Source organism: Vicia villosa, linkage group LG3, assembly GCF_029867415.1.
Source record: "Vicia villosa cultivar HV-30 ecotype Madison, WI linkage group LG3, Vvil1.0, whole genome shotgun sequence".
NCBI classification, from domain to species: domain Eukaryota; kingdom Viridiplantae; phylum Streptophyta; class Magnoliopsida; order Fabales; family Fabaceae; genus Vicia; species Vicia villosa.
In genome coordinates, this window is record NC_081182.1 from 63496509 (window position 1) to 63512561 (window position 16053).

A 16053-nucleotide genomic window follows, 5' to 3' on the forward strand; every position below is an offset into this window, starting at 1 on the left:
TTCTATTTTATTTTATTTACTAATTTTAAATAATTATAATTAAAAACAACAACTTAATTGGGTGCCCTTTTCGTGTGCACCAACATGATTGTTTAAGGTCTAAGTAACCGAAAATTATTAATAATTTGTTCAATTCAACTAAAATGATTTCTATAAAAAAAAACTGTTACTTTTTCTAATGTATATTAAAAAAATGAAGATCAAATGGAAATAAAAAATATTCATTTTTTAAAGAAAAACAAAATTATAATTAATATTCATTTTTAAATTTATTTACTGATTTCAATTGTTCTAAATCATAAGTTTGAAATTTGAATGCATATACCATACCTAAATTGCAATCCGCGTGAAAGTCAAATCAAATTGATCAATAATAAAGATAGTGGTTTTAAAATATTTTCATTTTTAAATATGATTATTAAGAATTGTGAGATTTAAATATTCTTAATTTTATATATATATATATATATATATATATATATATATATATATATATATATATATATATATATATATATATATATATATATATATATATATATATATATATATATATATATATATATATATATTCTAAATTAAGGAATGATTTGACACATGTATATATTTGGATATTCAAACATTTTATTATTAATTTTAAAATTTTAATATTGTTATTATTATTAATATTTTTTATTATCATCAAATATTTTTAAACAATGTTGCTTTTATAAATGCGACTATGTTATTAGCTATGACTGGGTCAGGGACGAAGAAGCGGAATCGAGGGCGGCCACCGAAAACTCCGGTGCCATTGATTCCGGTGAACCACCCTACTCCGTCGCCTCACACGACGAAGACAAGTGAATCTACTGATGTAACGATTACTGAAGAGGAATCTACTATGGAGAAGAATAAAGAGCAGGTACGCCCAAATGAAACCCTAGAATTGCTGAAACCAATTGGGGAACCTCTGAAGAATGCGATTATGGAGATAAAGGAACGGAAGCTTTGGGTTGATGTGGTATCTGAGAATCGTAACCTTGCAAAGGGATTGGTGATGAGATACATCACACCTACGATAATTGATGGGAAAGTGGAAATTGAGGTAGATGAAGAAGATGCTGTTCGTGAAATTCAGTATTGGAAGAATTCACAAATCATGTATGTGCTAAGAGAAGATCTCTGTATGAATGCGGTAAAAAATTACATGGTGAAAACATGGATTTATGTGCAACTTCCTGATATTTTGTTTCATGATATTTTTGATGTTATAATTGTCAAAAGTGTGGTCATTATAAAAGGAAGTGTTACTCACATGATAAAAGTGATAAAGAAAAATCCTAGCTTGCACAAGCATTTAGCAGTGACTCAAAATATGTTCTTTTAACAGCCAAAACAAAACTAGATCAAGATAAATCTAGTTTGTGGTATCTTGATAGAGAGTGCAACAAACATATGATTATGAACAAGATATGGTTTCTGAAACTTGGTGATTATGTAAAAAGGAATATTAGATTTGCGGGTAACAGCCAATTAGTGCAAGAATAGATTGGAGTTGTGCTTATTATAAGCGAGATTTCCAAGAATCAATTATCTAATAAGCTTAGTTCATGTGCTTACGAAGAACTATTCAATGAAGCTGGCGAATAAAATGAAGTTAAAGATAGCTATGATAGATAATGGTGTATGGATTTCTCTAGATGAAAACACAAAATGAAATGTGTGAATGATGTTTTGGTAGAAAACAGTTACCATTTTCGAACGTTCTTTGCGCTTCTTCTTTTTGGACTCGTATACTTTTATGGATACAAGTTATCTGATAGAGCTATCAAAATCCACCATTTGTTTTCAAGATGGGAGGTATGAATTCTATTCGTAGCGGCGTCTTTAATAACGTTTTTCATCTCCATTCTCGTGTTTCCATCCCTAGGAGGATTTTCCATGGTGGTGTGGCTCGGCGCTTTCATAAGTGTTGTTATTATTCAGCATATAAGAGCTGCTAATGCGAACAATAATGATAATGAAATGCCAATATGGAACTACATCATCTCAATACGACCACAAATCCTGATTCCAAAGCCGGAAATGCGGTTTCTGTTGATATTTCGGCACCTGATCAACCACGCACTTCTCCAACATCTGAACCACATTCAGAGAATCGCAGTGCTGAAACGGCCGAGTCAGCTTCAGAGAACGCTCCAGAAACGGCCGAAACAACTTCCGAGAACCGCATTTCTGAGTCGGCCGAATCAGATTACAAACCAGATTCCAAGAATCACATTCCTAAAACTTCCGACAATCCGGAATAAACTTCCGACGAACCGAAATCAAATTCCGAGAACCGCGTTCCTGAGTCGGCCGAACCACCTTCCAAGAGTCACAGTCCTGAAATTTCTGACGAACCGAAATCAGCTTCCGAGAACCGCATTCCTGAGTCGGCCGAACCACCTTCCAAAAGTCACAATCCTAAAATTTCCGACGAACCGAAATCAGCTTCCGAGAAACGCATTCCTGAATCGGCCGAACCACGTTCGAAGAGTCACAGTCTTGAAATTTCCGACCAACCAAAATCAACTAACGTGACAGAAGCGGTCTTAGAAGACTGAACTGGGTTAAAGAAACCATCCCAAACCGGGTTCAATTTTGTGTTCATTACTTTTTTTTCTTTCATTTGCTGAACCGGTTAAAAAACCATCCCCAAACCAGGTTCAGCTTTGTTTTCATTACTTTTTTTTCATTCATCTGCTGAACCGGTGAAAAAACCATCCCCAAACCGGGTTCGGTTTTGTATTCATTCATTCTTTTTTTTTCATCTGCTGAACTGCGTAAATTTAGTGGATAATCTGGATATAGTGCAATAGAGTTTTTTTTGATAAATTTTGAGTTATATGCTTATTTTTATTTCCTTCATTGATATCAAAAAATTGATCGTTTATTTAACTTAAAATAATAGACAACAATTTTGTGTTTTATGTTCTTAGTCATTAAACTTCATATAATTAAAAGAATAATTGTAATGATAAAATCGAGAGAAATTAAAAGTATTTGTTTTAAATTCCCTTAACTTCAATGGAAACGAAAATTACATTCAATAGTTTTTAATATAATTTATTCACTCAATTATTATTATTAAATTATTTTTAATCAATTATCTTAAATAATTATTTCTAATTGAATTATAAAATTTGTTTAATATTTCTTCATTGGAATTAAAAAAAAACTTCTATTTTATTTTATTTACTAGTTTTAAATAATTATAATTAAAAATAACAACTTAATTGGGTGCCCTTTTTGTATGCACCAACATGATTGTTTAAGGTTTAAGTAACCGAAAATTATTAATAATTTGTTCAATTCACCTAAAATGATTTCTATTACAACAAAAACGGTTACTTTTTCTAATGTAGATTAAAAAAATAAGATCAAATGGAAATAAAAAATATTCATTTTTTAAAGAAAAACAAAATTATAATTAATATTCATTTTTAAATTTATTTACTGAATTCAATTGTTCTAAATCATAAGTTTGAAATTTGAATGCATATACCATATCTAAATTGCAATCCGCGTGAAAGTCAAATCAAATTGATCAATAATAAAGATAGTGGTTTTAAAATATTTTCATTTTTAAATATGATTATTAAGAATTGTGAGATTTAAATATTCTTAATTATATATATATATATGTGTGTGTGTGTGTATATATATATATATATATATATATATATATATATATATATATATATATATATATATATATATATATATATATATATATATATATTCTAAATTAAGGAATGATTTGACACAATTACATTTTGGATATTCAAACATTTTATTATTAATTTTAATATTTTAATATTTTTATTATTATTAATATTTTTTATTATCATCAAATATTTTTAAACAATGTTGCTTTTATAAATGCGACTATGTTATTAGCTATGACTGGGTCAGGGACGAAGAAGCGGAATCGAGGGCGGCCACCGAAAACTCCGGTGCCATTGATTCCGGTGAACCACCCTACTCCGTCGCCTCACACGACGAAGACAAGTGAATCTACTGATGGAACGATTACTGAAGAGGAATCTACTATGGAGAAGAAGAAATAGCAGGTACGCCTAAATGAAACCCTAGAATTGCTGAAACTAATTGTGGAACCTCTGAAGAATGCGACTATGTAGATAAAGGAACGGAAGCTTTGGGTTGATGTGGTATCTGAGAATCGTAACCCTGCAAAGGGATTGGTGATGAGATACATCGCACCTACGATAATTGATGGGAAAGTGAAAATTGAGGTAGATAAAGAAGATGCTGTTCGTGAAATTCAGTATTGGAAGAATTCACTTATCATGTATGTGCTAAGAGAAGATCTCAGTATGAATGCGGTAAAAAATTACATGGTGAAAACATGGAATTATGTGCAACTTCCTGATATTTTGTTTCATGATATTTTTGAGGTTATAATTGTCAAAAATGTGGTCATTATAAAAGGAAGTATTACTCACATGATAAAAGTGATAAAGAAAAATCCTAACTTGCACAAGCATTTAGCAGTGACTCAAAATATGTTATTTTAACATCCAAAACAAAACTAGATCAAGATAAATCTAGTTTGTGGTATCTTGATAGAGAGTGCAACAAACATATGATTATGAACAAGATATGGTTTCTGAAACTTGGTGATTATGTAAAAAGGAATATTAGATTTGCGGATAACAGCCAATTAGTGCAAGAATAGATTGGAGTTGTGCTTCTTATAAGCGAGATTGCCAAGAATCAATTATCTAATAAGCATAGTTCATGTGCTTACGAAGAACTATTCAATGAAGCTGGCGAATAAAATGAAGTTAAAGATAGCTATGATAAATAATGGTGTATGGATTTTTCTAGATGAAAACACAAAATGAAATGTGTGAATGATGTTTTGGTAGAAAACAGTTACCATTTTCGAACGTTCTTTGCGCTTCTTCTTTTTGGACTCGTATACTTTTATGGATACAAGTTATCTGATAGAGCCATCAAAATCCACCATTTGTTTTCAAGATGGGAGGTATGGATTCTATTCCTAGCGGCGTCTTTAATAACGTTTTTCATCTCCATTCTCGTGTTTCCATCCCTAGGAGGATTTTCCATGGTGGTGTGGCTCGGCGCTTTCATAAGTGTTGTTATTGTTCAGCATATAAGAGCTGCTAATGCGAACAATAATGATAATGGAAACGCCAATATGGAACTACATCATCTCAATACGACCACAAATCCTGATTCCAAAGCCGAAAATGCAGTTTCTGTTGATATTCTGACATCTGATAAACCACGCACTTCTCCAACATCTGAACCACATTCAGAGAACGTTCCAGAAACGGCCGAACCAACTTCCGAGAACCGCATTTCTGAGTCGGCCAAACCAGATTACAAACCAGATTCCAAGAATCACATTCCTGAAATTTCCGACAATCCGGAATCAACTTCCGACGAACCGAAATCAAATTCCGAGAACCGCGTTCCTGAGTCGGCCGAACCACCTTCCAAGAGTCACAGTCCTAAAATTTCCGACGAACCAAAATCAGCTTCCGAGAACCGCATTCCTGAGTCGGCCGAACCACCTTCCAAGAGTCACAGTCCTAAAATTTCCGACGAACCGAAATCAGCTTCCGAAAAACGCATTCCTGAATCGGCCGAACCACGTTCCAAGAGTCACAGTCCTGAAATTTCCGACAAACCAAAATAACCTGACGTGACAGAAGCCGTCCAAGAAGACTGAACTGGGTTAAAGAAACCATCCCAAACCGGGTTCAGTTTTGTGTTCATTACTTTTTTTTCTTTCATTTGCTGAACCGGTTAAAAAACCATCCCAAAACCTGGTTCAGCTTTGTATTCATTACTTTTTTTCATTCATCTGCTGAACCGGTGAAAATACCATCCCCAAACCGGGTTCGGTTTTGTATTCATTCATTCTTTTTTTTTTCTTTCATCTGCTGAACTGCGTAAATTTAGTGGATAATCTGGATATAGTGCAATAGAGTTTTTTTGATAAATTTTGAGTTATATGCTTATTTTTATTTCCTTCATTGATATCAAAAAATTGGTCGTTTATTTAACTTAAAATAATAGACAACAATTTTGTGTTTTATGTTCTTAGTCATTAAACTTCATATAATTAAAAGAATAATTGTAATGATAAAATCGAGAGAAATTAAAAGTATTTGTTTTAAATTCCCTTAACTTCAATAGAAATGAAAATTACATTCAATAGTTTTTAATATAATTTATTCACTCAATTATTATTATTAAATTATTTTTAATCAATTATCTTAAATAATTATTTCTAATTGAATTATAAAATTTGTTTAATATTTCTTCATTGGAATTAAAAAAAAACTTCTATTTTATTTTATTTACTAGTTTTAAATAATTATAATTAAAAATAACAACTTAATTGGGTGCCCTTTTTGTATGCACCAACATGATTGTTTAAGGTCTAAGTAACCGAAAATTATTAATAATTTGTTCAATTCAACTAAAATGATTTCTATTACAAAAAAAACGGTTACTTTTTCTAATGTAGATTAAAAAAATGAAGATCAAATGGAAATAAAAAATATTCATTTTTTAAAGAGAAACAAAATTATAATTAATATTCATTTTTAAACTTATTTACTGATTTCAATTGTTCTAAATCATAAGTTTGAAATTTGAATGCATATACCATACCTAAATTGCAATCCGCGTGAAAGTCAAATCAAATTGATCAATAATAAAGATAGTGGTTTTAAAATATTTTCATTTTTAAATATGATTATTAAGAATTGTGAGATTTAAATATTCTTTTATATATATATATATATATATATATATATATATATATATATATATATATATATATATATATATATATATATTCTAAATTAAGGAATGATTTGACACAATTACAATTTGGATATTCAAACATTTTATTATTAATTTTAATATTTTAATGTTTTTATTATTATTAATATTTTTTATTATCATCAAATATTTTTAAACAATGTTGCTTTTATAAATGCGACTATGTTATTAGCTATGACTGGGTCAGGGACGAAGAAGCGGAATCGAGGGCGGCCACCGAAAACTCCGGTGCCATTGATTTCGGTGAACCACCCTACTCCGTCGCCTCACACGACGAAGACAAGTGAATCTACTGATGGAACGATTACTGAAGAGGAATCTACTATGGAGAAGAAGAAATAGCAGGTACGCCTAAATGAAACCCTAGAATTGCTGAAACCAATTGTGGAACCTCTGAAGAATGCGACTATGTAGATAAAGGAACGGAAGCTTTGGGTTGATGTGGTATCTGAGAATCGTAACCTTGCAAAGGGATTATTGATGAGATACATCACACCTACGATAATTGATGGGAAAGTGGAAATTGAGGTAGATGAAGAAGATGCTGTTCGTGAAATTCAGTATTGGAAGAATTCACAAATCATGTATGTGCTAAGAGAAGATCTCTGTATGAATGCGGTAAAAAATTACATGGTGAAAACATGGATTTATGTGCAACTTCCTGATATTTTGTTTCATGATATTTTTGATGTTATAATTGTCAAAAGTGTGGTCATTATAAAAGGAAGTGTTACTCACATGATAAAAGTGATAAAGAAAAATCCTAGCTTGCACAAGCATTTAGCAGTGACTCAAAATATGTTCTTTTAACAGCCAAAACAAAACTAGATCAAGATAAATCTAGTTTGTGGTATCTTGATAGAGAGTGCAACAAACATATGATTATGAACAAGATATGGTTTCTGAAACTTGGTGATTATGTAAAAAGGAATATTAGATTTGCGGGTAACAGCCAATTAGTGCAAGAATAGATTGGAGTTGTGCTTATTATAAGCGAGATTGCCAAGAATCAATTATCTAATAAGCTTAGTTCATGTGCTTACGAAGAATTAGTCAATGAAGCTGGCGAATAAAATGAAGTTAAAGATAGCTATGATAAATAATGGTGTATGGATTTCTCTAGATGAAAACACAAAATGAAATGTGTGAATGATGTTTTGGTAGAAAACAGTTACCATTTTCGAACGTTCTTTGCGCTTCTTCTTTTTGGACTCGTATACTTTTATGGATACAAGTTATCTGATAGAGCCATCAAAATCCACCATTTGTTTTCAAGATGGGAGGTATGGATTCTATTCGTAGCGGCGTCTTTAATAACGTTTTTCATCTCCATTCTCGTGTTTCCATCCCTAGGAGGATTTTCCATGGTGGTGTGGCTCGACGCTTTCATAAGTGTTGTTATTGTTCAGCATATAAGAGCTGCTAATGCGAACAATAATGATAATGGAAACGCCAATATGGAACTACATCATCTCAATACGACCACAAATCCTGATTCCATAGCCGAAAATGCAGTTTCTGTTGATATTCCGACATCGTATCAACCACGCACTTCTCCAACATCTGAACCACATTTCGAGAATCGCAGTGCTGTAACGGCCGAGTCAGCTTCAGAGAACGCTCCAGAAACGGCCGAACCAACTTCCGAGAACCGCATTTCTGAGTCGGCCGAACCAGATTACAAACCAGATTCCAAGAATCACATTCCTGAAATTTCCGACAATCCGGAATCAACTTCCGACGAACCGAAATCAAATTCCGAGAACCGCGTTCCTGAGTCGGCCGAACCACCTTCCAAGAGTCACAGTCCTGAAATTTCCGACGAACCGAAATCAGCTTCCGAGAAACGCATTCCTGAATCGGCCGAACCACGTTCTAAGAGTCACAGTCCTGAAATTTCCGACAAACCAAAATCAACTGACGTGACAGAAGCGGTCCAAGAAGACTGAAAGGGGTTAAAGAAACCATCCCAAACCGGGTTCAGTTTTGTGTTCATTACTGTTTTTTCATTCATCTGCTGAACCGGTTAAAAAACCATCCCCAAACCAGGTTCAGCTTTGTATTCATTACTTTTTTTCATTCATCTGCTGAACCAGTGAAAAAACCATCCCTAAATCGGGTTCGGTTTTGTATTCATTCATTCTTTTTTTTTTCTTTCATCTGCTGAACTGCGTAAATTTAGTGGATAATCTGGATATAGTGCAATAGAGTTTTTTTGATAAATTTTGAGTTATATGCTTATTTTTATTTCCTTCATTGATATCAAAAAATTGGTCGTTTATTTAACTTAAAATAATAGACAACAATTTTGTGTTTTATGTTCTTAGTCATTAAACTTCATATAATTAAAAGAATAATTGTAATGATAAAATCGAGAGAAATTAAAAGTATTTGTTTTAAATTCCCTTAACTTCAATGGAAATGAAAATTACATTCAATAGTTTTTAATATAATTTATTCACTCAATTATTATTATTAAATTATTTTTAATCAGTTATCTTAAATAATTATTTCTAATTGAATTATAAAATTTGTTTAATATTTCTTCATTGGAATTAAAAAAAAACTTCTATTTTATTTTATTTACTAATTTTAAATAATTATAATTAAAAATAACAACTTAATTGGGTGCCCTTTTTGTATGCACCAACATGATTGTTTAAGGTCTAAGTAACCGAAAATTATTAATAATTTGTTCAATTCAACTAAAATGATTTCTATTACAAAAAAAACGGTTACTTTTTCTAATGTAGATTAAAAAAATGAAGATCAAATGGAAATAAAAAATATTCATTTTTTAAAGAGAAACAAAATTATAATTAATATTCATTTTTAAATTTATTTACTGATTTCAATTGTTCTAAATCATAAGTTTGAAATTTGAATGCATATACCATACCTTAATTGCAATCCGCGTGAAAGTCAAATCAAATTGATCAATAATAAAGATAGTGGTTTTAAAATATTTTCATTTTTAAATATGATTATTAAGAATTGTGAGATTTAAATATTCTTAAATTTTTATATATATATATATATATACATATATATATATATATATATATATATATATATATATATATATATATATATATATATATATATATATATATATATATATATATATATATATATATATATATATATATATATTTTAAATTAAGGAATGATTTGACACAATTACATTTTGGTATTCAAACATTTTATTATTAATTTTAATATTTTAATATTTTTATTATTATTAATATTTTTAGGGTTAATGAACTTTTTCGTCCCTATAAATATTTCAAATTTTGTTTTTAGTCCCTCCAAAATTTTTCTTCAAGAAATCGTCCTTACAAAATTTTTCTTTCGAACTATTAGTCCCTAACGTCAAATTTCGTAGCTAATCGGTGGCTAAAGTCGTAGCTAATCTCTAGCAAATTTGACGTTAGGGACCAATAGTTTAGACAAAAAAATTTGAAGGGACGATTTCTTAAAGGAAAATTTTGGAGGGACTAAAAACAAAATCTGCAATATTTAGAGGGACCAAAAAGTTCATTAACCCATATTTTTATTATCATCAAATATTTTTAAACAATGTTGCTTTTATAAATGCGACTATGTTATTAGCTATGACTGGGTCAGGGACGAAGAAGCGGAATCGAGGGCGGCCACCGAAAACTCCGGTGCCATTGATTTCGGTGAACCACCCTACTCCGTCGCCTCACACGACGAAGACAAGTGAATCTACTGATGGAACGATTACTGAAGAGGAATCTACTATGGAGAAGAAGAAAGAGCAGGTACGCCCAAATCAAACCCTAGAATTGCTGAAACCAATTGTGGAACCTCTGAGGAATGCGAATATGGAGATAAAGGAACGGAAGCTTTGGGTTGATGTGGTATCTGAGAATCGTAACCTTGCAAAGGGATTATTGATGAGATACATCACACCTACGATAATTGATGGAAAAGTGGAAATTGAGGTAGATGAAGAAGATGCTGTTCGTGAAATTCAGTATTGGAAGAATTCACAAATCATGTATGTGCTAGGAGAAGATCTCTGTATGAATGCGGTAAAAAATTACATGGTGAAAACATGGATTTATGTGCAACTTCCTGATATTTTGTTTCATGATATTTTTGATGTTATAATTGTCAAAAGTGTGGTCATTATAAAAGGAAGTGTTACTCACATGATAAAAGTGATAAAGAAAAATCCTAGCTTGCACAAGCATTTAGCAGTGACTCAAAATATGTTCTTTTAACAGCCAAAACAAAACTAGATCAAGATAAATCTAGTTTGTGGTATCTTGATAGAGAGTGCAACAAACATATTATTATGAACAAGATATGGTTTCTAAAACTTGGTGATTATGTAAAAAGGAATATTAGATTTGCGGATAACAGCCAATTAGTGCAAGAATAGATTGGAGTTGTGCTTATTATAAGCGAGATTGCCAAGAATCAATTTTTTAAATAGCTTAGTTCATGTACTTACGAAGAACTAGTCAATGAAGCTGGCGAATAAAATGAAGTAAAAGATAGCTATGATAAATAATGGTGTATGGATTTCTCTAGATGAAAACACAAAATGAAATGTGTGAATGATGTTTTGGTAGAAAACAGTTACCATTTTCGAACGTTCTTTGCGCTTCTTCTTTTTGGACTCGTATACTTTTATGGATACAAGTTATCTGATAGAGCCATCAAAATCCACCATTTGTTTTCAAGATGGGAGGTATGGATTCTATTCGTAGCGGCATCTTTAATAACGTTTTTCATCTCCATTCTCGTGTTTCCATCCCTAGGAGGATTTTCCATGGTGGTGTGGCTCGACGCTTTCATAAGTGTTGTTATTGTTCAGCATATAAGAGCTGCTAATGCGAACAATAATGATAATGGAAACGCCAATATGGAACTACATCATCTCAATACGACCACAAATCCTGATTCCAAAGCCGAAAATGCAGTTTCTGTTGATATTCCGACATCGTATCAACCACGCACTTCTCCAACATCTGAACCACATTCTGAGAATCGCAGTGCTGAAACGGCCGAGTCAGCTTCAGAGAACGCTCCAGAAACGGCCGAACCAACTTCCGAGAACCGCATTTCTGAGTCGGCCGAACCAGATTACAAACCAGATTCCAAGAATCATATTCCTGAAATTTCCGACAATTCGGAATCAACTTCCGACGAACCGAAATCAAATTCCGAGAACCGCGTTCCTGAGTCGGCCGAACCACCTTCCAAGAGTCACAGTCCTGAAATTTTCGACGAACCGAAATCAGCTTCCGAGAACCGCATTCCTGAGTCGGCCGAACCACCTTCCAAGAGTCACGGTCCTAAAATTTCCGACGAACCGAAATCAGCTTCCGAGAAATGCATTCCTGAATCGGCCGAACCACGTTCCAAGAGTCACAGTCCTGAAATTTCCGACAAACCAAAATCAACTGACGTGACAGATGCGGTCCAAGAAGACTGAAAGGGGTTAAAGAAACCATCCCAAACCGGGTTCAGTTTTGTGTTCATTACTTTTTTTTCATTCATCTGCTGAAGCGGTTAAAAAACCATCCCCAAACCAGGTTCAGCTTTGTATTCATTACTTTTTTTCATTCATCTGCTGAACCAGTGAAAAAACCATCCCCAAACCGGGTTCGGTTTTGTATTCATTCATTCTTTTTTTTTCTTTCATCTGCTGAACTGCGTAAATTTAGTGGATAATCTGGATATAGTGCAATAGAGTTTTTTTGATAAATTTTGAGTTATATACTTATTTTTATTTCCTTCATTGATATCAAAAAATTGGTCGTTTATTTAACTTAAAATAATAGACAACAATTTTGTGTTTTATGTTCTTAGTCATTAAACTTCATATAATTAAAAGAATAATTGTAATGATAAAATCGAGAGAAATTAAAAGTATTTGTTTTAAATTCCCTAAACTTCAATAGAAATGAAAATTACATTCAATAGTTTTTAATATAATTTATTCACTCAATTATTATTATTAAATTATTTTTAATCAATTATCTTAAATAAATATTTCTAATTGAATTATAAAATTTGTTTAATATTTCTTCATTGGAATTAAAAAAAAACTTCTATTTTATTTTATTTACTAGTTTTAAATAATTATAATTAAAAATAACAACTTAATTGGGTGCCCTTTTTGTATGCACCAACATGATTGTTTAAGGTCTAAGTAACCGAAAATTATTAATAATTTGTTCAATTCAACTAAAATGATTTCTATTACAAAAAAAACGGTTACTTTTTCTAATGTAGATTAAAAAAATGAAGATCAAATGGAAATAAAAAATATTCATTTTTTAAAGAAAAAAAAAATTATAATTAATATTCATTTTTAAATTTATTTACTGATTTCAATTGTTCTAAATCATAAGTTTGAAATTTGAATGCATATACCATACCTAAATTGCAATCCGCGTGAAAGTCAAATCAAATTGATCAATAATAAAGATAGTGGTTTTAAAATATTTTCATTTTTAAATATGATTATTAAGAATTGTGAGATTTAAATATTCTAAAATTTTTATATATATATATATATATATATATATATATATATATATATATATATATATATATATATATATATATATATATATATATATATATATATATATATATATATATATATATATATATATATATATATATATATATATATACATATATATATATATATATATATATATATTAAATTAAGAAATGATTTGACACAATTACATTTTGGTATTCAAACATTTTATTATTAATTTTAATATTTTAATATTTTTATTATTATTAATATTTTTATTATCATCAAATATTTTTAAACAATTTTGCTTTTATAAATGCGACTATGTTATTAGCTATGACTGGGTCAGGGACGAAGAAGCGGAATCGAGGGCGGCCACCGAAAACTCCGGTGCCATTGATTTCGGTGAACCACCCTACTCCGTCGCCTCACACGACGAAGACAAGTGAATCTACTGATGTAACGATTACTGAAGAGGAATCTACTATGGAGAAGAATAAAGAGCAGGTACGCCCAAATGAAACCCTAGAATTGCTGAAACCAATTGGGGAACCTCTGAAGAATGCGATTATGGAGATAAAGGAACGGAAGCTTTGGGTTGATGTCGTATCTGAGAATCGTAACCCTGCAAAGGGATTGGTGATGAGATACATCGCACCTACGATAATTGATGGGAAAGTGGAAATTGAGGTAGATAAAGAAGATGCTGTTCGTGAAATTCAGTATTGGTAGAATTCACTAATCATGTATGTGCTAAGAGAAGATCTCAGTATGAATGCGGTAAAAAATTACATGGTGAAAACATGGATTTATGTGCAACTTCCTGATATTTTGTTTCATGATATTTTTGATGTTATAATTGTCAAAAGTGTGGTCATTATAAAAGGAAGTGTTACTCACATGATAAAAGTGATAAAGAAAAATCCTAACTTGCACAAGCATTTAGCAGTGACTCAAAATATGTTCTTTTAACAGCCAAAACAAAACTAGATCAAGATAAATCTAGTTTGTGGTATCTTGATAGAGAGTGCAACAAACATATGATTATGAACAAGATATGGTTTCTGAAACTTGGTGATTATGTAAAAAGGAATATTAGATTTGCGGATAACAGCCAATTAGTGCAAGAATAGATTGGAGTTGTGCTTATTATAAGCGAGATTGCCAAGAATCAATAATCTAATAAGCTTAGTTCATGTGCTTACGAAGAACTATTCAATGAAGCTGGCGAATAAAATGAAGTTAAAGATAGCTATGATAAATAATGGTGTATGGATTTCTCTAGATGAAAACACAAAATGAAATGTGTGAATGATGTTTTGGTAGAAAACAGTTACCATTTTCGAACGTTCTTTGCGCTTCTTCTTTTTGGACTCGTATACTTTTATGGATACAAGTTATCTGATAGAGCCATCAAAATCCACCATTTGTTTTCAAGATGGGAGGTATGGATTCTATTCGTAGCGGCGTCTTTAATAACGTTTTTCATCTCCATTCTCGTGTTTCCATCCCTAGGAGGATTTTCCATGGTGGTGTGGCTCGGCGCTTTCATAAGTGTTGTTATTGTTTAGCATATAAGAGCTGCTAATGCGAACAATAATGATAATGGAAACGCCAATATGGAACTACATCATCTCAATACGACCATAAATCCTGATTCCAAAGCCGAAAATGCAGTTTCTTTTGATATTCCGACATCTGATCAACCACGCACTTCTCCAACATCTGAACCACATTCCGAGAATCGCAGTGCTGAAACGGCCGAGTCAGCTTCAGAGAACGCTCCAGAAACGGCCGAACCAACTTCCGAGAACCGCAATTCTGAGTCGGCCGAACCAGATTACAAACCAGATTCCAAGAATCACATTCCTGAAATTTCCAATAATCCGGAATCAACTTCCGACGATACGAAATCAAATTCCGAGAACCGCGTTCCTGAGTCGGCCGAACCACCTTCCAAGAGTCACAGTCCTGAAATTTCCGACGAACCGAAATCAGCTTCCGAGAACCGCATTCCTGAGTCGGCCGAACCACCTTCCAAGAGTCACAGTCCTAAAATTTCCGACGAACCGAAATCAGCTTCCGAGAAACGCATTCCTGAATCGGTCGAACCACGTTCCAAGAGTCACAGTCCTGAAATTTCCGACAAACCAAAATCAACTTACGTGACAGAAGCGGTCCAAGAAGACTGAACGAGGTTAAAGAAACCATCCCAAACCGGGTTCAGTTTTGTCTTCATTACTTTTTTTTTTCATTCATCTGTTGAACCGGTTAAAAAACCATCCCCAAACCAGGTTCAGCTTTGTATTCATTACTTTTTTTTCATTTATCTGCTGAACCGGTGAAAAAACCATCCCCAAACCGACTTCGGTTTTGTATTCATTCTTTCTTTTTTTTTTTTCATCTGTTGAACTGCGTAAATTTAGTGGATAATCTGGATATAGTGCAATAGAGTTTTTTTGATAAATTTTGAGTTATATGCTTATTTTTATTTCCTTCATTGATATCAAAAAATTGGTCGTTTATTTAACTTAAAATAATAGACAACAATTTTGTGTTTTATGTTCTTAGTCATTAAACTTCATATAATTAAAAGAATAATTGTAATGATAAAATCGAGAGATATTAAAAGTATTTGTTTTCAATTCCCTTAA

The 16053-nt window shown here is 31.8% G+C and overlaps 1 protein-coding gene across 1 annotated transcript; it reads left to right on the forward strand.

Annotated features, from left to right (window-relative positions):
* Positions 1-5116: 5116 nt before the first annotated feature.
* Positions 5117-5713, forward strand: LOC131658210 (uncharacterized). The gene has a single exon (XM_058927532.1). The coding sequence runs from the start codon at positions 5117-5119 to the stop codon at positions 5711-5713; it is 597 nt and encodes a 198-aa protein (XP_058783515.1).
* Positions 5714-16053: the final 10340 nt, after the last annotated feature.